The 24,931-nt window shown below is 39.8% G+C and overlaps 1 protein-coding gene across 4 annotated transcripts in view; it reads right to left on the minus strand.

The window, feature by feature from the left end:
- The window catches only part of cdh23 (cadherin-related 23), a 156,389-nt gene that overhangs the window by 126,081 nt on the left and 5,377 nt on the right, over positions 1-24,931 (minus strand). For all 4 annotated transcript variants that reach the window (XM_047602291.1, XM_047602292.1, XM_047602290.1 and 1 more), the window contains exons 2-3: positions 17,081-17,174; positions 14,247-14,321 (exon numbers count right to left, since the gene is read on the minus strand). In XM_047602291.1, coding sequence (XP_047458247.1) covers positions 14,247-14,321; positions 17,081-17,165 — 160 coding nt within the window. In that variant the 5' untranslated portion in view covers positions 17,166-17,174. The remainder of the gene's footprint in view (positions 1-14,246; positions 14,322-17,080; positions 17,175-24,931) is intronic.

The raw sequence follows: 24,931 nt of genomic DNA on the forward strand, positions 1-24,931 counted from the left end.
AGGCCACGTCCACCTGGGCTTTATGTATATGCAACGAGATACTAGAACATTTCTATCTTCCTCATCTCTCTTATGTCCATCTGCTGTGAAGCCCTTCTTACCCTCATCTGACCCTCTTCCAGAATCAATTCCCTTCTCTCCGTATGTGTATCAATTCCACTTTCACATCAACATTTTTTTTTTGCCAACTCCCCATTCCTCCCTCCATCTCTCCCTCACCTTTAACATTTATTCTTCCATACTTCTTGTGCCCTTTCTTCCATCTATTCCCTCTTTTTTTTCATTTTTGTTCTCCCTTGCTTTGGATCTTGAGATAAAAGAGACAAGGAGACACAGATTTAAAGAGGGAAAACAAATGACAGGAGAGCAGACAGACATATAGAGAAAAGGTGGGACAAGATGGTCACTGTTTGAAATGCTCCGCTGCGAATGTGCTAAAGCTGACCAGCAGAGGACTGCAATGCAGACATGCCGGAGCATAAAGTGTGTGCGAGTGTGTGAGTGTGTGTGTGTGTGTTTGTGTATGAGACAGAAAGAGAGACGGTGAGTGAGTTAAAGTGAATGCCGTGAGTGTATACGTCTGTAAATGAGTGCATCCAGATTGTTAGCTACACTGCAGCCTAAATCTGATGTTCATTTGCTGCCATTACAATTTTTTTTTTCATTCCGTAGCGTGCCACACTTATTTTATGGATTATAAATGATCTCATTATCTGCAGCACTCATTAGCTTCAGGTCCTAATTAGCCAAAATTAATATTGTTTCCTGACAAAGACATTGGCACTGGCAAATTGGCAATTGACCTCTTTGATCAATCTGGAGAAGGGGACAATGTGACGAGGGCAGAGCTGGGCAATGACAGCTGCTCTGACTGATCAGTTTTGAACTCATCTCTCCATCCCTCTGTTCTAGTCTCTTCCACTGACCTGCACAAACTCCGTCTCCTCTCTCAAAAAACTTCTCCTCCAGCAGACGTGCTGCACTCTCATCACTATCGCCAAAGAATTATGACAGGCGTGGTTTACAAATGGTACAATACAAACAGCCGCACATTTTGTGGTGCTGGTGAGTTTGCGTGGGTGTGAATCCAAGAAAATGGACCGCTAGCAAAAAAAAACAAAAAAAACAAAGCATCTCACCTGGCACACTGACTGACAGCAGAAAAGCTCAGAATTTGTTAGCAACTGGGAGTTCTCACTGTAGACAAACCACCGCACAACGAGACAAACAGCACAGAGAGAAAGTAAGAACAAGTCTGTGCACTGAAGAGAAAGTCAGACACAACAAACTTGCCTTTTTCCTTAAAAAAAAATAAATGTCTGTGCTCCTTAAATGTCACACTTTCTCAGAAAAAAACGAGGACTTCTATAATTCACTGGCACGCTGACCGATGGCTGAGCTAACGCATACGGACTGTCAGGACAGTGACGCGGTTTTTGTGTTCAAGCTGCAGTTATATAATGAATGACTTAACCCTCCGTAGCCCGTGATGACTACAAGTGTGATGACTTGAACACTATTAACATTTGTATGTGTTCACATCTATTATAAACTTACATTTGGAATCTTAAAATACTTCATAAAGAACATTTAAAATGTTTTAATAGTTCAAATATTACATTTAATATAGCAGTTTTTGTGTTTCTTTGTATATTTTTCAGTACACAGTCTATACAGTATGTAATGTATGACCACCATCAGGTCATGTAGGGGAGACTGCTACAAAAATGGTACTAAATTTAACATGGTAAACATGATAAATGCATGATAGGTGAAGTCAAAATCAAAAGTAGCTCAAAACGGCCCAAAATGCCCCGGGCTCCAGAGGGTTAAAGTGCAGACTCAAAGCTTGAATGATAAATTATTCAAATACAACCTGAAGGAAGGGTTTAGCTCTTCGATATGTAGCCACCTCTTCTGCAAAAGATCAAGTGGAAATTGAACATTTGTTTGGACAACGCTTTGCAGAACAGTGGGGCAAAGACCAAAGTGTAATGAGTGTAACCCAGGACATTTGAAGTTAAAGTTTAATATTCTGCAATGAATTAGTCCATCACTTGATCTAACAGCAAACAGAACACTTTTACCGCTCATCCAGGTAGCTTCTTCATTTCTAAGAGACTGGTGGGAAGTTGAGGTTTAAATGGGAAACTTTGTGGGCAAAACCCATCAGAAACTTGCTCAACTTGTTTCTGCAGGAACCAGAAATTGGTGCCCACCAGTCTCTTAGAAGTGAAGAAGCTACTCTGAGGCTCTATTGCCTTTTTTAGATACCTTTTGGATCAAAAACACATGGACGTATCTGTATTTAAAAGAAAAAAAAATAGTACTTTCACTGATTGTCCAAATGTGCACTGAATGTTAGTTATAGTGCACATTCACTAAGAGCATAATGAGAATAACAAACAACAAAGCACAGACGCATCAGCAGGCAAATGCAAGTGTTCCTGAGCCAGAGGCCGCTCTGTAAATGGGGGACAGAGTGCAGGCACCCCACTTGTCAATTAATCCTATCTGGCACCAGCACACTGGCCTTTATGAGAACAAATGTCAGCTTTCAAGACAAGGACGAGATAACCTTTCTTCATAGAATGTGCACCAGCCTCCGACGGCCGACGTTGATATTACACTGCAGGCGTCTAATATGGGCTGATCCAGCATGTCATCCACACCATAATTGAAAGGGTTTAAGAAGTATGGTGTTGTGGAACTGATGAGATTTTGTGGTATCTTCAAAACTTGGGAGGATATTGTTCTATTATGGTCACAAGATGCATCCAAAGAACGTAGGAATGAAGGACAAACCAAAACAAAAAATTAGACTGTTTGAAAATAAAATGGTGACTTCAGTGGACTAAACATGGAATTATTTTACTCAGAAAATTCTATTCTATGTTTCTTGCTTGATTTTCAAACCATTGTGAGTTTTCCATGACATAAAATTTCCCAACACTTCTTCTAATTTACATCTTCTCTATACTTCACACGTGAAAATGAGCAATGCATTTGCACTTACATCATGACACCGTCACATGCACGTCCATCTTCAAGAGAATAATGAGAAGGAAAAAACAAAACAGAACAACGGATACATTTCCATCAACAGACACACAGGAGACACACACAAACGGACAGAAACACACACACGTCCCCACTTCTTACAGGTTCATGGCAATGGAGCAGAGAGAGGTGGTCGCTGATGTGAAACATCAATTTCCAGGTTAGCTGCTCTGCGTGGCTCAGGCAGGTATCAGCTGTGACCCACCTGAGCTAGATAAGCAGCTGCAAGAAGCTGATCTGCCACCAAGCAATGTGCCTCTCAGTGCCCACACACACACACACACAATAGTTAAATGAACAAATAGTAAAACCTGAAACAATAAATTAAATGTGAAGGGAAAAAAAACAAAAAAAAAAAACACAACAAACCATATTATTCTACAGTAAATAATGTTCTGCTGTTTCATTTTTGTTTCTTAATTTTCTTAATAAGGAAGAAAAAACTATACATTTTCACTAAAACACACATATAATGTAGAAAAACAGCTCATGTAAAGGGGTTTGTACACTACGTGTTGACTTGCTGGGACTGCTTGGATTAAACTGGATTTAACCTGAGGCTTTCTAGATACGAGTCCTACACAGAAACACAGGCGCACACACACATAGTAAACAAGCTGAACTCTGCGACGATGCTGATAATTTGGGGAAATGAAAAAAATAGGATAGTTAGAACAACCATGAAATTATCTTTGTATTCGCTTTGATGATTCTGAGGGTCTGATCCCTCTCTCCCTCTCAGGCTCATACTAAACCAAATTGTCGTGCCCCGTGACGCAGTGTCTGTAAATGTTAGCATACTGAATACTGTATAACCTCAAACTACAAAGACATATAAAAAAAAAAGCTTAATTTAGAGCCGCGTGCGTGTCTTTCTGTGTGAGTACAGTTTCTGCTGGTGAAGTAATCTAACCACTGCCGTCTCAGTGACGCCTGTCAGCTCGGTGCCGGGCTCCTTGGCAGCGCTGGTGTACCTGATGTCGCGCCACATTCCCTCAGACAATTTCAATTAACTTTTACAACCCGGCGAAATATCACACACACAACCTACAGTTACTCACACCTGTCTCAATCTTTGTCTTTGTCTCTTCTTATTCTAAGTCTTTGCGTGGTGATGAGACAGGGAAACTTGAATGGAACAGACCAACCTCACCTCAGAATCAGTATATCTTTCTAAAGGAGATGACAGCACAGCAGTAAGACGCGTCCAAGACTGTCTTTGATGAAATACACTAAACAAGCCTCAAGGTATATTTTTCAAGGTGGACCTAAAACGACTATGAGCACCCAAAACTGACTGTCAGACAAATGAGATGAAAGATCAGGTGTGGAGTTGCCTTATCCTTTTTTGTTTCTCTGTAATTCACACAGTGGAAACTGTATTCATCCGACAAATGTCTAATCAGATGTCAGCTTTAAGCCTCTCAAGGTGTTGAAGGGGCAGAGGTTGAAATGTAAATGTTTTTGGACACAGGTTAAATGAGAAGTGTACAGGTGCGCTGTATATGTTTATTTTCATTCATTTATGCATTTTCCATAACTGCTAGTCCACGAGAGGTCCGTGGGGGGGCTGGAGCCTGTCTGAGCTGACACTGGGCGAGAGGCAGGTTACACCCTGAACGGGTCTAACACAAATAGAGAAACAACCACTCACACTCACATACACACCTACAGCCAATTTAGAATCACCAATTATCAAAACGAGCATGTCTCTGTACTGTGGAAAGAAGCTGGAGTACATGATAAGAATGAGAGTAACAAATATAGTTAACAAGGTAAAAACACATAGAAAATATGTTACACTATTATTAAAATTACACAAAATTACGCAAATCATCAGGTTTTTCCAAACAGCAACACTCTCACTTAACCCTTTAAGACCTAAACATCCTCCTGTGGATAAAAAAAAAAAAGCTATAGTATTTGAATTACAGTAAGTGACCGATGGACAAAATTCAAAGCGTGGAAGGAAGTTGCACTGACATTACAGCGATGATGACGCACCGCTTCTGTTGGCTGCAGGTTGGAGAGCGATTCAAGACCGGGGGGAGACCCAGGAAGAGAGAGTGGTTGGGAGGAATTTGGTGAATTTTGTCAATAGTGCAAACCATTAGCTGTGAGTTACAGTAATTCAAAAAACGCATGCTTTAACCGGCGATCCATTTGGTTATTGGAGTTAAAGGGACTGTTAACCCATCTGAGAAAGGCATAGCCTACTGTGTGTTGAAAATATATCAAAGCACCCACAATAGGGACTTATTATCCTTCACGTCCACTACAGCCTTTACACTTACACTAAAGCAACAAATGAACCACAACCACAAAATTCCGATCTAAACGTGTTCTTCTTGGATTTATTTGATTTAGAAATATCTATCGCGCCACTTGCAAAGTAACACAACCACGTAAACATCCAGACTGACAGAAGTACTGAGCATAACCCCTGCAGCTACTAGCAGAGGGCTACAGGACACCATGGAGAACAACAGTTCGTGGACAGACGCCAAGATAAATAGTCTGCTGGCACTTTGGAGGGAGGTTTCCATTTCACGTGTATCGTTGTTGGAAAGTCACACCACCAGATTAGCAACGCAGTTAATAATGCTGTCGTTACAACAATTACCCACGCAAACAGTCTGGTGATGTGTGAACACATCACCAATCTGATCTGATCACGTGCAAATAATGAGGACGCACTCTTCTAAAGATCAGATTCAAGAAACAGATCTCATTTACCTGCAGGTTGAACAAGAAAAAAAATACTTCTGTGGTTTGTTTTTAAGGTTCTAGAGATCACTTCTCACAAGCCAAAACCTTTGCTTTTTACCATTTTTAACAGCTGAGAGAGAGAACCACTTATTTTTTGCACCAAACAGTACAAAGTGTCAGGATCAAAGCTCTCTTGCAAAGAGTTGACTAAGGCTGTGGGGTTCACCGTGAGATACATGCAGGGATTTTTAGACAAGTGAAGCAATTTTGATGTGCTTTGGAAGTATACACATAATTCTGTTGACACTCCATCACGCCACTTGTAAGTTAAGACTGGGTATGAAACAAAATGCCGTGCAAGCAGAAAAGCAAGAATGAAAGGCGAGGAAGAAAACGAGATAAGTGAACAGTGATGAAATTTGTAAATGAGTATGTTCAGGATGCTCAGAGCTTGTAGCAGGCCAGAGTGTTTGCATGGGCCTTAATAACACTAACCTATCACGTGTTGGGTAAATGCAGACAATATAGTGCAACGCAGCACAGCGTCATGATGGATGGTGTGTTTGCAGACACCGCTGAACCATGGACCCCATTATTTCCTGGGGGAAGAAGGGGGGAAGCCAGATACCACAGGGGAAAGATAAGAGATGATTGACTAAACCAAAACAGAGGTCCCTCATGGATCGCAGTCTGCTGGCATTATTGCAAAGCCAATGCTGTGGGAGTGAGTGCAACAGCCCAATGACCACAGCAAGCTGTCACACCAAGTAAAAAGATCAAGTGGTACCCCCTTCCCAAACTGAAGTAGGTGAGGAATCTCCATGGGGTGAGGAAAAACTTTCAGCCATCAAGAATCTCTCCCAGTCATGTAGGGATTCATCCCCTGTTGAGATCTGGTAGTTTAAACACCAACTTGGAGCAATACTTAAAGTCTGCAGCTGGTAGATTGGATTTAAGGAAAAAAAAGAGACACACATTCACAGCCAGATATGCAGACAGTATCGGCCAACATCCACCAACACAAACTTAGAAACACTGACAGATACAACAGCAGTTGCCAGAGATGCAGAAAGGACACACACTTTGAAATGCAGTTTAGCTAAATGTGGTCTAGGAGTGTAAACACACCATCCAGGAGTCAGACCGTTGCAGTCAGTGACAGACAGAGACAGTGCTGGATGCCAGCCAACATCCCCAGAACACTCAAGAAACTTTCCAAAGAGCTGTCCCCTTGTTGTTTTTCCTGACAGTTACCTAATTACCCTTTCATTGAATCGCTGCTCATCTTACTTTATTTTCTTTTAATGCTCTCTACCTAGATTATCTGGTCGGTGGAGGCAACGAACAGGCCAGATATTCTTGGATTTGTTCCAGACCTCTGGAAGATGCTCTGCTAGTGCGATGAGGTCATTCGAACATGACATTGAAAATGTCAAAAAAATAATTAAATAATAAAATAAGCGTTTTTTTTTTTCTCATTCGGACTATGCTCTTTCTAATGAAAAAAAAAAACACATACGACACTTAGCAGAAGGAAAGAGGCCTGAATTCAGTTTCAAGCTATCAGGCTGATTGAAACCTTGAGAGCACGTCACTCTCCTCCTTTGAATGTTTTAAATTTGGTCGTCTCAAGTTTAAATGTCCAAAATGTGACTGACCTTTAATTGTTTTTTGACACATTGGTACCTGGAAGATTTTCACTGAAACAAATGTGTGACTAAGTGAAAGAATATAGTTTTCTGCAATCTCAAAAAATAACCTTGACATTTAATTTATTTAAAGAACCAACTATAATATATTTTGTATCTTTCTTATAATCTAATTATAATAACCACTCACAGATGTAGAAATAAACTATTTCTTTCATGTTTCAGAGGAGCAGTTGGTAGGCGGTAGATGATTGCCATGTAGTTTAAGCCCTAATTTATTTACATATTGGCTGTCTGTTGTCCTTTACCACAGCTGTCTAATTAAAGATCCACTGTGAAGGATTTAGTGGCGTTTAGTGGTGACCTTGCAGATTACAACCAAATTAATCCCTTGATAAAAACATAAAAAGGCCATCTCTGGAACATGTCTGGTCGGGTTTGTCAGTTCTAGCGAGCTCCTTTAAATACCACCTCTTATTTTAATGCCATTATAAATTTATAAAAACATTAAAAACAAAAATGATCCCATATCTTCCTAAATCCCAAACTCTGGGCCTTAACATTGTGAGATACTTACGATAGCCAAGTATGCATCTCATAGCTCTGAGTCATAATCTCAGTGTATATTCGCACATCCATTTTATATATGAGAGCTCCTCATGGATGAAAATGTGCATGAAAGAAAGAATAGCTAGACTTCAAATGAGGGACACCAAAATGATATTTTAAGAAAGCGAAAGAAAATTCCTTTAATCTTAAATATATTAGGTTCAGAGTCAAAGAGTGTGTATATCCTCTGCCTGGGTCTCAGTAAGTGATTTTCGGTGTCAGCCAGGTAACAAGGTTTTTCTCTCCAAGCAGGTAATGGTCTGGGCAATTATTTGATCAGCAGCAAAGAAAAAAAAAAGCCGAGCAAAGGACTCTGAGCTCTAGCCAGGTGTCACAAACAGGGGATCCAATACGGGTTTCCCAATATCTAACACAAAACCCCTGTATGAGAGAAAATCCTTGAAGCAGCATCCGTATTTTTCTTGTAATTGTTTACATCATATATCAGTCATATTCCATATCTGTCCAGATTCACCTTATTGTCCATCTAGGGATTCAAGGTTCTGATGAACTGCTTTCATTGAGAGATAGGTTTATTTTTTTTAGACCATTTTTAATGAGGATCACAGAGGACTGATAAAGCATGTCTCATGATGCAACTGAAGCTCATATTTAAAATGTGGATTTTGGACTTTGTGCATGGTATGGTTATAGTGCGTTGACCTCAACCTTTGAACTTAAACTCTCGATCACCTCAGAGTTCAAGTGGACTTGCACCTGATGCTCAACGGGTCAAACGTGAAGTAACAATGGCCACTTCCTCTCTTTTTCTGAGTTTCACTTCTTTGAGAATAAGACAAATTACAAATATGAACGCAACATTACGTTTCCTGTCATAGTTTCATCATTCATCTTATATATACACAAACTGTCACATTTTTCACAGGTATAAATATATAGATCACTGGGAATCATGCATGCAATATATTATTTTATAGAAACATGAAATTGTTCACTTAAACTAGAAGAAAAGCGCAAGTGATCTTCCAAACAAACTTTAACAAAAGGGTAGCAGTTTCCATTCTTAGAAGATATTGATTAATATCTTATCATAATTATGAAAATTGCAAAGTCTCTGTAACTAATTCAAAACATAAAGTTGTCTGCGCTGCTTTATAATCTCTGGTCCAATCAAGACAAATAAGCACTTACACCTCAGCGGCATTCATCTGCTATCGGCATCAATAATTATGAACAGCGCTTTGTTTATGGATGCAGACAAGCTAACATGGGCAATATACTGAGTCAGATAACTGAAAAAGAGAGCCTGTCCTGAGAGTGTTGACAAGCCATAGTTAATGTAGAGTGTGCTGGGCAGCTGACAGTAGGGAATTGGCTGGGGAGAGGCCACGGACATTATCTACACGCTTAGGGGAAGACGTTAATAAGTTGTTCCTTGGGGCTACTTCTTGCTCTTTAATTATTATTGAACTGGGAATGCCACAGAGCTAATTAAAAGTGCAAGGTATTTACTGTGGCAGTAGAAGAATGGGATGGAGCAGAGGAGAGCATAAATACAGAGAGGGAAGAGGTCCGGACAGGAGGCTGGTATTTTACTTTTTGGTTTTTACTATATTTTAGTACTGGTACGTACTCCTGCTGACATCACTGATACAAAACCGAAATGAAGACAAGGCTGAATAATCAATCACCACTGATTCATTGAGGGGAAGTAAAGATATATACTTAAGAAAATATAGCAAAGTAATGTGAAAATGTGTATTTGAACTCATGCTTTGCTTCTTTGGAAGTCTAATTTAACAATTATGAAACACATAGGATTTTGTAATGTCTCTTTGTTTTGTTTTTTAAGCTACAATGAGTGATGACAAAGCCATTACAAGCTACTCTCAGTTCTCAACAGCCATTTTGTTGGTTTGTTTCAGATTGAGGAAGACGAAGCTCTAATCTAAATGGATGGGGAGCAACGCAATACTTTTCAATGGACAATGAGACATAAAAACCAGATGCACCAGACCAGAGTCACATCTGATAAATGCAATAAATAAAATCATGACACAACGTTATTTCCCTCGTCATTCCAGAAACAAAGCACGCCAAATCAAGTTATGGATACACTAAGTCAACAAGCTGAAAGATGAATACAATGCAGACACGCCAACAACTGCAAGTTCTCCACCTGAGCCTGGCTCCAAAAGCAAATCAAGCCCCGTAGACCTCCTCAAACAACACTTTTGGTCTCTATATCTAATTTCTGCATTCATGACAACTGTACGGGGAATGAACATTTTACTTAAAGTTACTTAAACTAATTACTTAAATTGTGATTTAACCCACCTGTCACACAAAGTGGCCACAAGTTTCTAGCTGGTTACCTGCTCATTACATTTTTGAATTAGCCAGAAGTCATGTGAAGTCACATACTGCCAAACTGACCAGAGCTGGAGCCACACTGGGCTTCAATCCCTCTCTCAGGATGAGTGAAATTGTTTCTCCATCTTTATATCTAGTTTCAAAGCGCTCCTGCTCCTCACACCACAAAGGTGAAACTGTTAATCATAATTGGGTTGATGGCTATTATGAAACAGATGTTTGGCTTCTTGACGGGATGGACATGACATCTGTCACACATATACCCACTGCTGCATTACAGGCTTTTCCCATAAATTTCTATTCAGGATTCTTCAGTAGTTTTTCTTTCCATTGTAGCGTCTGGTCATGATCAAATCAAGAATCAAATCTCTGTTTCATAAAAAGATCTTCAGGTCGTTCCTTCATCGAAATCCTCTCTCCGGAGCAAAAAGAATTGGATCAGATGGTACACAATAATGTATGTACATAATGTATATAAATAAAGATATGATGTAATAATGTTAACTTGAACCAAATTTAATCACACGACATGTGCGCGACATAAATTACAAGACACACATAAACCTTCCCAGCAGAGTGTGGAAGTTTCTTATTTTCAACAAATGTTGTGTTTCCACAAGTTAATTACTCAGTAGAGAGCTTAATCTGCCGAATCAGGGCAAAGTGGATTAGAAGATGAGAGCGTTTAATCAAAGTGTTCTCTCAGTCTAATTACACATCCCATTTCCTGACACAACACACACTGTTATCTGCCACTGCATTTAAATATCAGCTTCTCTGCCCCCGCCCAGTGTGAATGATCAGCCTGGATGTGACAAAAAGCCATGAGATATAAACACAGGTATGTAAACTCACATTAAACTGACACACACGTAGTCCAAAGTGAATACACAGACATGTGCATAAATAGATGGAGGTTCCAAAATAATAATTAAAAAAAAAACATGACATGTCATTTAGATAAAGTGGTAGTTTCTCTTCTTTTCATGTCACCTGGATAGGTCTGATGCTTACGTGCAATTTTAAATTATTTGACAGGGTTATGAGGGATCAGAGCATTTTAAAACACTGGCAGGCATTAAAAGAATATTTGTGGCACAGCAAAACAAAATTGTGGTAAATGCTGCCGTTGTGATGCTAGAACACATAAATATCGGCCTGGAAATAGATTTTCTTTAATTACTCTCTAACTATCCTAAGCTCATGAATAGATTTCATAACTATATATGCTATTTTTTTGTGATGACAATACATTTATCGTATTTAAGTAATACTCTGAGGCACTTGAGTGTTTCCATTTTATATATTGCAATAAACACATTCATATTGATAAAGGATTAAACGTAACAATTGGTTGAAATTTGACCAAACCAGCCTGAACGTTGACTTTAAATGTATAGAAAATACTGTAGAGCACTACTTTTTATATACGTGTTCTAATATTGCGTTCATTTAAACTCGGGGTGCAGTGTTTACTTGCATTAAGAAAACAACAGACGCTGTATAGGACTGGCTGCTAAAACACAGTAAACTCAATATGTCAGCAGCGTGAGGTCACACTGAGTTAGTCAGCCATTTCCCTTTGTGTTAAACATGCCCCACAGCACACAGCTGTGGCAACTCCTAAACCAAACCTCACGCTGATGGGAGGGTGAGAAGAGTAGGTTCAGTCTCAGATCAAATATCCATGTTTGGATGCGTTCCCTCATCTACCTGATAAATAATGTGCCTGCTGTACAGAGCCGACGCGACTGGCTCAGAGGCCAAGTCACTGAAGCCACTGATCTTCTGCCTGGACAAGTCCAAATGTCCAGTGTGTGCACATGTATATAGACCTATTTTACTTGAGGACGATGTGCTTTGCTCCTTTCTATTATACAGTATCAATGGCCCAGTTGTGTACATGTCAACCAGGCAGTTATCGCAAAAAGTTGTTCTTGGTGTCGTCTCACCTCACCTACCTACATGAGCCATATGCCGTTACATCATTACCGAGACTTAGCCCAACAGCCGCCATGGTAACTGAATGTGACCAATCAGAGTGGCTGTGGAAACCTGATCATTGAGCACAAGTCGTGCAGTTTGGCTTCCAGTCAGCCAGACAGGTGCTCATTTGTGTTCATCAAATTTGTGGTAAAATAATGGCCTAATGAAGTACAGAGGAACGTCTGAAATTTTGAATACGATTAAACCACCTCCATTGTGCTATGAAACCCCATTTAACTATTCTTTATTCTTTGCACAGAACCTTGAGATAGGAAAATATGTATTTTTTATTCTGTCCCTTTATTCAAATCAAGAGTAGGGGCGATGTCAGCGCTGAAATTGCTGCTGGGCTACTCTATTAAGCCAGTGTGCTGCATGATAAATTGTCTTGAACATTTGTGGGTGAAGAAACGTGTGGGTGTCCGTGCTGAATAGACCCTGATACTTCACCGGAGTATGTTCCATCCTCTACTCACACAACACATTTGACTCAGACGGTTGTTTGTCTGTGGGTGTTCGTGTGTTTATGAATTGCAGGGCCTCCTAGATGAGGACATCTGCTGAGCTAATAAACAATAATCTTGACAAATTGTCACTGTCTGATCACTCGGTCCGCCCTCACAATCACACCACTGAAGAAGCCATTAGAGACCGGGCCAAGGACATGACTGGCAGCTCTCTGAGCCAGTGGAAGGCAGTGTTGGACCGAAGCCCAGCTGCCTTAGGAGAGGACACTGATTCATGGCCAGAGGGCAACCTGAACAAAGTGGTTAGGGAAATCAGCGATGCCACCCACCAACACATCCATGCCCTTCAATGCTGAGAACACCAACTGACTTTATGAAGAGATGGCCTTCTGCCAGAACCTACTTTGTTGCGCTACACAAACATACCAAAACAGGCAACTATGAGGGCGATGGTGTTTGAGGTCATGATAATGATGATTTACTGTGGGGTCTGTCTGGAAACCGTAACTTTTCCTCGCTGCAGCATAAAACGTTCAACTAAGATGATGATGATGATGATGTTTAAGGATGAAAGATAGTGATGATTATGATGTAGGCTTGGTACTTGAACTGCCATGACCCCAGAAATAATATCAAAAAGGATAAAATGATGGGCAGTCTATGTCTGTGGCATGTAACCACGGATAGAAAGTGTGTAGACAAATGCAAACACTCGAAGGACTCAGACTAGGAGTGTTGATGGACTGGCAAAGAGTAAAGGTCTTGTGTTATATATATATATACTAGAAATCCTAGAAAATCAATCCAATAAAAAGGATTTTAATTCCATTCCACCGACACCCTCAGAGACGATGAAAAGCCAGACATCTTCAAATTGCCCTGTCAATCACTCCAACCGACAAATATGACAAAGAAAAATAAAATAAATAAGAGGAGGAATAAGAGATCCAGGTGGAATCATCCACAACCTGGTATCTGGCACTTATACCATATAACCCCCAATAGCCCCAAACCAACATTGAAACACAACAACAGAAAGCTTGGAGATAACATGGAGAAACCAAATCTGGACAAACTCAACTCCAGGGTCAGAAATATCCAAAGCATCCTTGGTATCAGCTGTATATTATGGAGAATCACCCAGACAATCAGAATCTAGTTTTTTTCTCATCACAAAGACAAACACACCAAGCATAGAAACACACACACGCATCCTGACAGAGAACCACTGCCACTGCCATCACTGTCAGTGTTCGCTAAGGCATCTCTCTTCACTTGTTTTCTTTCACGGTTTGTATTCAGGGGACACGAAGAGAGAGCGAAAACATCTTGTAGAGCAAAGAAGTTGACAAAGCAAAGACAGCTTTAGTGTACTTTCTGTACACCATGTAGACACATCACATAACAACAATGTGACGTCTAAGAGACTCACCAATGGGCGTGTCTTCGTAGATGAGTAGGTAGGTTGAGAAAAAGTAGTTCAGGAAGCGTGGTGGCTGGTTGGAGCCTGTGAAGAAGAGAAAGGACAGATATTCATTTGATTTTCCTTTTTTATGTCCACACACATAATGTCGAGTGACCATGGTACTGAAAAGTCTTTCTACACCACTTGTGCAGAGAAGATGGGTTTGGTCTTGCTTCCCCAACAATGAACGTCCACTCGTTCTGAAGTATATTTATTAAACATTAAGCAGTATGAATGACTATACAGTGCACGATATGTGGGGATGAGTCCAACATGTTGAAAACCATATAAAGGCAGAAATTTCAAACCAGGCATGCAAGTTTAACACTAAAAGGGACAAACTGCATAACTTGGGGTGCATTAGAATATTCTGCAAACAGCAGAACAGCAGAGTATGGAAAAAAAGTTGGAAAAGTTGGAGACGTCTGGAGCCTAAACTTTAACATATGTTTAATATGATTATCTCACAGTATAACATTATGACTGAACATAAGGAAACCCATAATAGGTCCCCATTGATTTTACTTTTGTCTGCAGTTCCAGCTGATGCATAGCTAATCGCAGCCTGTGCACCTTTTAATGTAATGCAGATATTGTAATGTAAAATAGGTTAATATCTTTCAGCTTTTTTTTATGGAAAGTGACTAATCCTAAGTTAAGAAACAACTATCTGCTCTGTTCTATAAGTCCTGTAGAAATCCACTCTTTAATCTCTTCTTTTCTCTTCTCTTTAGTGTGTTAGGAAGCTTTGGAGTTAGAATTAGGTTAAAATGCTTTTACCTGTCTGGATGTTATTTCTCATTATTCAAGGCTCCAATAAATGGAAGACAACATGAGAGCAAATTCATGCAGAGGATGCATGGTGCAAAATCATGAGTCACAAGCTTCAAAAATATAAAAGTCAGATTAGACTCTACCAAAAAAAAAAGAAATAACATGCTTGGACAGCATTCTTTGGACAACAAAAATAGCATTAAAGAAATAATGACAAAGGTTTTGAACATGTGATGCATGGCTTCCAATGGCACTGGGTCACTTTTTGTCCACCTTTTGCTAAAATTTAATCACCTACCACTTTGTAGGCTTTATTTTACTGTTTTCAATATTTGTATTTGTTTCAATTTCAATTTTAGTTTTACCTTTTATCATTAATTTACCCCTGTAAGTGTATGTGAAATCTATCTCAGTCACACACAGGGGGGTAAAAATATAAACCTGACCATGTTCCTCTAAATTTTCAAGACAAATGTTTAAGTCAGTCATATTGATTTCTCTGTCGTAGGGAATAACCTTCCATCATAATAATACCATTCTTTTTAAAAGGGTCTGTGAAAGGGTTGGGCAGGGATCTGTGGTGTCAGAAGGCGGTGCAATACAAGCTGTTTTTTTTTTTTTGTGTGTTTTTTTTTAGAAAGATCAGGGAACAGGGCTGATGGTCTTTGATCACCTGAGCTTGGCGATACACCAGAGACACTCAAGTGAGTATGGGTGGGGCCAACCTGTTTGAAGTTGGAGTGCTTGATAATGTGAAAGTACTTTGAAAGTAGGAGTGTTTCATTCTGCCGTGTGTCTATCTGTGCGAAAGATGCTCATCTCTGGCTTTCCTGTATGGCTCTTAAACCCAATGAGCATGGAGGGTGCTTAACGAGATGTAAAGTGGGGAGGGTTAATAAGCTGTTCATACCTGTGGCTTCATTATAAAAGAAACTATGTCAAGCTTGAATGTTTGAACACAGGGAAATTACAGCTCGAAAAGATCACTGTGAGTATCATCAAACCAATTTCCTGGTTTAAGAATGTTAGAGTCAAGAGAAACGCAAGGACAGAGTGCTAATGTCTTAGGAAGGGACGGAGTGAACAAGAAACAAGTGGTAACATTAAGACACACAAGGTGTTAAGTGAGACTGAGAGGTGAGAGGCTGCAGGACTCCAGAGAAAGAAAGCAAGCCTTGATAAACTCATTGTGCTTGATGGAAAGAGGTTGTGGCAGTCACTTAATAACTTTCCCCGCTGCTTCAGCGCTCTGTGTGATTGGAGGTGTCTCCTGCCTGTCACTGCGAGACCCTTACTGTGACTTTCCACAACATCGAATCTCTCTCTTACTATATACGTCTCACTCAAGCCCTCACGGAATAACACCCAGCAAAGAGGCAAATGTTTTTAAGTAGTTCTTAGGCCTGGACTGTAATGTGGAGATCATAAAAAAGGGTAGCAAACGTAAAAAGAAAAAGAATGAGATAAATTGTCAAGTCAAGAAGATGGAAGGTAATGGATTTATTGTGTAGATGGTAAGAAACTGAAATCTCTTCAGGCAGTTAATAAAGAACTAAGAGAAATTCTTTGAAATCCAGCTATCAAATATAATCTTCAATTACTGTAGCCTAGAGTCTATTCATACTTCAACAATCCACTGATAAAAAGTAGAAAAAACACATTTAATCCTTAATTTTACTAACAATGGTAGAATTATGGTCACACGCTGATGCAAATTCTTTGCTGAAGGAAGTTTGACTGATCGCAACCCCTTTGAGTTATACAACTTGGGTTTCACAGCGTTTTACATATTCACAAACAGCTAAGTAAAACCACTTTTCTCCATGTTTTGCAGTGGAGACGACACACTGTTGTAAATTAGGTTTAAATGGCTGCAATATAGCAGGAATTTGTGCTCACTGTATAACTTATGCAGCATTAAAAACCTTTGACTCAATATTTTTCCACTGGGGGAAAAAAAATAAAAAATGAAAGTCTAGTGTTCATGAACTTATACATATTCATTCTTTATTATCAGGGTGACTCACCTTCACAGAAGGAGTGGAGAATGAGGAAGGGAAGGAGGAGCTTGGCAACTGTCATCCTGCCACCTAAACCCACACTCCACGACATCACCTGCACCTGATAAAACACAGAATACAGCCACAGTTATTTTGTTTGCTAATTTGCCATATGTCTAGCCTCATAATATCCAAACACATTTCAGCTCTTATTTGGTAGGTGATTACTCTGTAAGTGAGCAGAAGACGTGATCAGTATAATTAAGAAAAAAAAAGTGTTTGCTTCCCACCAAGCTTCAAGCAGGTGTTTTCTGTGTGTGTGTCAGCTCTTAGTTCAACATGTTGATGAAATCAAATTTACAGCAACAGCTCATTTACGGTACAGATTATTAGCCATAATCTAGACTGCACCGTGAAATGCCTGATTTAAAAAGAAGACGGAGGCATAACACACCTTCTAGAGCAAAAATAAAAAGTGCATTCTCAATGTGGTGGAAGCTGCAGCTCCACTAACATCATAACATAAAGACAAATTAATGACAAATAATGACCCTCAGCATTTGAAGAACATAATTAAGAGTTTTATTGTGCGTTCATAGTCAAAATGTTTGCCTACAAGTGTCAGCTGTCAATTTGCTCACACCAAACCGGTAAATACAAACTGATAAAAACAAACTGTAACTTGAGGCAGAGTTTTATTGGTGGCAAGAAACACATTTTATTTGATTGTGTTCAATGTAATTATCCTCTTCATGGCTGAGATTATTAGTTTTATGAGGATTGCAGTTAGGAAACAGCTGAGTGAGGTGGTAGCCTCGCTGTCTTCCCCATTCCTTTCTCCCCTCATCTTCCTCTCCCTCCCCTCCCTCATTTGTTTCCTCTCTTTACTCTGTCATCCCTCGTCTCAGCAAGGCCTCACTGGGCGGAAAACTCATTCGATGACAATTGAATTTTGAAGGGTTATCTTTCTAAATTCTCCCCGAAGCTCACTGTGCTGCAGCTCATGGTAGAAATCGTACAGAGACAGGGGCTGCTTGTCCTTCAGGTATCTGATGGCAAAAAATAAAAAATAAAAAAATGAAAAAAAACCAAAACAAAAAATACAGAAGCCACGGTGAGAGGCAATAAAACCCAATACAAATGCTGCCCTGTCACTGTGGTGCTGTTAAGGATACACTGTATGTGGAGGATTCAATTCAGATAAAGTAGATAAAATTTACAGGTGAGTGAGAACGAAACGTGAGGTAAAGAATAGTCTGTCACTGTTTATTGTATAAATGTGCGTCTGTGTGCATCTATGTGAATGTGTTTACATTCGCTGTGCATGTTTGTCAGTTTGTACAGGGACATTTGTTTTCATTTGGAGTCTTGTTTCCTCAGCACTATTGCATTTCACTGTCCGTAACAATGCAACCTGCATGGCTACGTCTCCAGATTTTCCTTCCTCACTTCCTTTTCACCTTCCGCCTTTGCTCACACACATTCATTTCTCTTCCTTGCTGGACCTTGAAGACCCGGTTTCCACAAAACACGGCCTTTCCTTCTCGCTTGTCCACTCCGATACACCCACTAGCGGCCGTCTAGTGGAGAGTATCAATGTTGACTAAGACAGAACAGCTTGAACTGCTTTCCCCTACTTGTCCTTTTCCCAGGCAAAACATTTCTTCCTTTATAATACAATTTCCTGTTGTTGGTGTCATAATCATATTTGAGGTTTCACACCCTGGAGCACTTCACATCGCCGTATGTACAGACAAACACAGTCTGTCAGTAAGCACGATACAGCAAGCAACAAGACCTGAGGGCAAAATCTGTGCTGTCTGTGTTCCTCCTTGACGCTTGGTAGGGTTGATCAGTCTGAATGATGGCAATCAATAAAGCCCATTTGCAGTTATCCACACTAAAAACAATACAATAATTGTGCACAGGGCAATGAAGAAGCATGCATACCACTTGTGCATGTTATCTGCTTTCCTAAATAGAGTGTAGACACGCTCTGTTGTTTCTTTTTGCACAAATATGTACAAAAATGGTCTGAATTAAAAAAAAAATATGGGACATCACTCTCCAACCATCATTATCACGTTACAATCTAATGCCTTTCATTTGTAGCAGTTACAAACAAATTACGCACACTATGATATTTTGGTATACAACGTAAGCAGTTGATATTTACTGAATGTCACTGACTACTCCGCGTACACAATCACACACACACACATCCTAACTAATCCTTTCTCCAAATGCTAAGCGACATCTCTGGGATAACGAGTGGGCGAATATGAATGATGGATACTGGTTGAGACAGACTATGCTGGGTTTGAGAAAGCAGCGGTGGAAAACACAAGCAGTGCGGCAGCAGCATACAGTCCTCTACTCTCACCAGGATGCAAGAGGATTCACTATTAAACATTCTCACCAAAAAGCACCCCACAATGTTGGACATGCACCGTGCTACGGCTAAAGGACTAGGTGGACACGCTGACCAACCTGCCTTATGTTTGGTCTGTCTCCCTAACGTGGAGTGTGTATTAATCTACATTCCTGTTATTGTTTGCCTGAGGCGTGAGGAAGGTAAACAGCTGCTAAGGCTGCTCCGAGCAAATTACAACCTTGAATGTTTTGAATATAACTAAATTGGATTGTGGGTAAACAAATAGTAATTCACTCACTTAGAGGTCTAGTGCATGACTTATGAAGCCGTTGTCACATGAGTCCACATAATGGTGACTGAGTTAATCAGCACTAGATACATTTTGCATTATTAGAATTATAATTTTTAAATCTGTTTCCTGTGGCAACAACCTCACACTAGGGTGCCAGTGGTTATACATTTAGAGTCAAGTATGTAATAAGGTTGTTATTAGAGAACAGGAAAAAAAAAGACACACCAAGGAAAGATTAGGAAGGGATGTCAGATCGAGTGTTGACTTTATTTTGTAAAGCAGATAAATTACTCAAAATTTAGAGGTTTCCTTATGCCAGCATTTGAGTTTAATTGAGATAAACTAAATTCAATATATGGTTAGTTATTGCTGCTTCAAAAAAAGCACTTCTGGAAAAGGCTCCAAATAATTAGATTATTATCTAAATTAATTATTATATTAATTATATTATATTTTAGTATACCATTCAATAATAAACAGATCTGAACAGAACTTTTAAAATTTTTATTCAAACATAATCGCCATGAAATATCCAAACATGATGTCTATGAATGAAAAATACATTTCAAGCTTTAACTGTATTTAAGCTTTAATTATACTATCCAAGAAAGAGTCGAGGTTTGACATTAATTTATTCATTTACTACATTCACTCATCAATTTGTGAAGACAGTGTTTGAGAATGAGTCAGCTTGGAGGGCTTGTGCTGATCGGTAATTGAAAAGGCAGCAGGAGTCCCCATGATTTCATGTGTACATTTCAACGTTTTGACACTAACCAAGTTAACCAACACTTAAATGTAATCCTTGACGTTGACGAGTCATTGCAGCCTTAGGTGTCACTCTCCACAGCAATTGCAAGAATACTTACAGAATAATTTTAATAAAGATTTCCCGGGATATCGGGAAGTACACTTTGCTGCTGGGCGTTTTAAGCGTCACAGAGAGAAGTCTATTTAACTCCATCATTTTGGATTATGGTGGAGAAATTCCTCCTTCAGAAAACTGTGTGTCAGAATGCCAGAAAATTAAACAGAAACTATCAGCACGGCAAGATACCCTGAGGCTGTGTTCTATAAGACTAGGATAATGTGAACATCTAAACACCTAGTGTGTCACTTTGTTGCGACTATTAAGTACAAAATATTCCTAATTCCCCCATTGTTATGTTTTAGTACCACTTGAAATAACATAGCTGAGAATGGTGTGGTAATTAGTTCCCTTTTAAGTCTTTACATGGGAGGCTCGGGCTATTGTGTGACCATACAATGTGCGGTTTATGGTGCATACAGCATGCACCGCTGCAATCACTTCACTAACAATGTGATGGGAGGAGAGTGGGACGGTGGTGGTGGTGGAGGTGGGTAATCAAGCCCCGCTGGCTATGACCCTGGCTTCTACATTCAAAAATTAAAACCAATTCTTTGATAACAGACTTTGTATGAACCATAGTTTTACTACAGATGTAAGTTTGACCCAAAACTATTTTGTTGAATGTAACTGGAAGAAATAAAATCGACCTTATTCAATATAGGAAATATGACCCTTTATAACTGGGTGTTTCAAATCCGTAAATGAAAAGACCAATCAGTGATAATGACTCTGAATCCAGACCACACACTGTAGCATTTAAAATGCCATCAAGTGTAGGGCAGATGAATGAAACTGAATGAAACCAGAGACTCGTGTGGTGGGGATGGGGTAATTAAACTGCAGAAGACAGGGCTAAGCAGGAGAGGTCCTTAATGCAAGCTGGGCCCCACTGTGACACTGTCCCACTCCATTGGCTCAACTGTCGCCATTTATCAATCCCTCACATCGCCTCCCCCCCAAACACTGTCAGAGACACTGCTCTTCTTCTACTCGCCCCCATTCACTTATACATCTTGTACCAGTCTCTCATTCTCTGCAAACTTGCCATTTTCTGTCTGTTTTTCCCCTTTTTTCATCCTCTCTTTCTCCCCGTCTCTCATCTACTTTTCCATTCTTGTTCTCATCTACAATGGCTCATGTCTCTTCCCTTTCTTGATTCTTCACACAACTTGACTTGTCCAATTATATGTGTGTTCTGTAGTCATTTCAAACTGTTTTTTGTGCAAAGCTTTGGCAGATAATTATGTCTCTTGTGCCCTGATGTGAAATGTCAGCACAACAAATAAATGTGTTTTCGAGAGGCATGTATTTGTAGTTTGGTCATATTATGTATGGGTAACATGAAGTAAACCTTATATAAACTATAGAAATAATTTTTGGTACATATGGAAGAATAACTAACTTAGAATGGCCCCTTTTTGCTGTAGTTTTCCACCTGTGATCATGAAAAACATTTAATCAAAACCAGTCGTTACACTGTACTACAAGCCAACATGCCATAGGATCACATACAACTCCCACTGGGTAACGTGTGGGGTGGCTCTGATCAAGGACTATGTAATGAATTGTAGCCTTTTAGCTTATCTGACAGTAACATGTGATTAAAGCAGTGTAAAGTGTAAAGTGATATCTGGACCCATTGTGCTACGCCCAAAGAAGCCCACCTGCTCACATGGCTGTATCTCCTGGCTTACAGCACTCGATATTATTGATTACATGGCAATTGTGTCTGACTCGCTTTAACCTCAAAGGAACCCCTCTCAGAGGGGGAGTGGAGGGATTTAGCCGGTGGCCAAATCTGGATTATCACAACAAATCAATGAGAGATTTATGCCCGCCCTCGGCCGTCATAAAAAAGCCATCACTCATTAGCACAGTGATCTCAGACAGATTAGCAGACATTTGGCTTTGTCAGGGAGGAGGGGAGGATAGCGCTGCTCTGATGAGCTGAGTAATGTCTTCCTTCCCGCCCTCTTGATCTCTTCATCTCCAACATGACATGACTTCGGAAAGCCTTACTCAGCAAACCTCACTCACATGACAAGAGTGCAGTGTAAACAGGATGGCATTTGGATTACATTGCATGCTGAGTAGAAACGGTAATCAAACTGGCACTAAACACTGATTCCGGGGGAACTGGTGATCGAGTCACACGTGAAACAGCAGCGAGCACATTTTATTTGAGGCAGATTTTCAGAAATAAGGCCACCTGGCACATTATGTAATTTAACTCCTTCATAAAACACCAGTGGAGATTTATTTCCACGCCACTGAGCAACCCCCAAAATCACCAAATCAGGCAGATGTTAATAAATTGTCAAACATGACATGAACAGCTTCCCCCCAGCAGAATTGAAGCCTTTCCCTGGTGATTGGCTTCACCAGAAAGCAGCTGGACTGACGCCTTTTGTCAATAAAAGATCACTAAGTCCCCACCAGGCAAACAGACGATGGGGGAAGTATAGGACACACGCCAAGACAACACTGTTCTTCCACCGGAGATGCTGCCTGCATCTTCTTTGATCCTTTATGGATTGACAGTAGCGTTTTGCAAAACACTGTGGGAGAGAGGGGGCAGAACCTGAAGGGATTGTAATTATCCAGAACAGGCTGGAAGAAGTGAGAGGCACCGCATTACAGCACTCTGTCACAAAATGCTTGAGCAGGCACAACTCATACACACTCTGTCCTGTGTTGACCAATACATGATGTGTGCTTTGTGTGTGCAAGTGGCCAAGGTGGGAGTTAATTAGGGTTCACTGGTATAAACAGTGGAAGTCTGCCGGTGTGCCACACTGAGACGCAGCTGGGTGGAGAATGTGCTGCACTTGGCAAATGAATGCTGAGGAGCTATACAGCTTAGAGAAGTAGGATCACTGACGGGAATAACATGGCGAGGACATTTTATCCTAAAGAAAAGTGCTGCACTGAACTCAGCAAGTATCTGTTCGTCACAGGCTCAGGTAACATGTGGTAATGGTTGCAGGGTTGACATTATATATTTGAATCAGCAACATTAAATACAGAGCAGATACAAAAAACGTAATTTACATTATTCAGATAAGATGTGTTCCAACCCCCCTTCATCACAATTGCTCCAACATAATATTTATCATAAAACCTTATTTTCAGGGTTTATATGGAAGGACAATAAAGAAAACAGATGAATTATTGTTGAACCATGTCTAGTAGTGTTACTGATAAAGCAGAACTGCACAGCTGTGTATATGCAGATATAAATGTTTCATCTACTTTGTATTTTGTCACACATGTACAGATGACACTAATCACTGTGCACGTACTTAATTAAATTCAACGACTGAACAGGTAAGTTGATATTAATGGTTGTATGGGTGGATTTCTGGTAGATGCGTGTTAAACTTACTCATATAAATGAGAACATAGTAGAACTAGATTTTATAATAACGGAAACTAAATGATGTACAGACACAACTCACTGTGTAAAACATTATAGCCAGCTGACTCATACAATCAGTGACCAGAGAGCTGCTGGTGGGAGGTTTGCATGAATCAAGAAACCATATTTGCTACTGCCTTCTGTTCTCTGAATGCACACTGACAAATCATTCTGTCTGATTTTAAGCTTTTAGTGCAGGGATGTCAGACTCATTTCAGTTTGGAGAGCCACATACAGCCCAATTTGATCTCAAGTGGCCGGACCAGTAACATAACAGCATAATAACCTAGAAGTAAGAGTTTCTCTATTTGCTTCAATGCAGAGAAGAACAAGTAAATTAGGAGATACGTTTAATAAACTATCCTTTAAAAAAAAAACAGGAAAATGAAATGAAAATTAGTGCAATTTGGGCTCACTGCAGTCTGCTGTTTAGTCCTGGGTCTCAGTGTTGTGTTTGGACCATTTCTCCTACTAAAGCAGTGGACAAATACGAAATAGAAGTTATTTTCATTGAAAAATTGCAGTCTTCTATGTAATTTTTGCACTTTGCAAGTACATGCTGCAGGCCAGACTAGACCCTCTGGCCGCTCTTGGATCTCAAGCCAGATGTTTGACACTTGTGGATAAATGGTGCAAACATAACAATAATGCACTCCCTCCTCTACATTTTTTTTAATTTTATCCATCTCCTGATAAAAAACAACTTTCATAATCTTCATGTTCTCTGCTCAACTTCTATTCAGCCTCTGAATGATCTGCCTCTGCAGATCACAAACTTCTTCCTCGTCTGTTTTTAAATATCTTCTTTAAAAACTTGTCTCTTCTCCTTGACCTTTGACACCCTGTACAACACTGATTTATTTATTTATTTCATTTTATTTTATTACTTTATCTTATCTTATTGTATAGTTTTTACTGATGTT

This window comes from Mugil cephalus, chromosome 13 (assembly GCF_022458985.1).
Source record: "Mugil cephalus isolate CIBA_MC_2020 chromosome 13, CIBA_Mcephalus_1.1, whole genome shotgun sequence".
Lineage (NCBI taxonomy): Eukaryota > Metazoa > Chordata > Actinopteri > Mugiliformes > Mugilidae > Mugil > Mugil cephalus.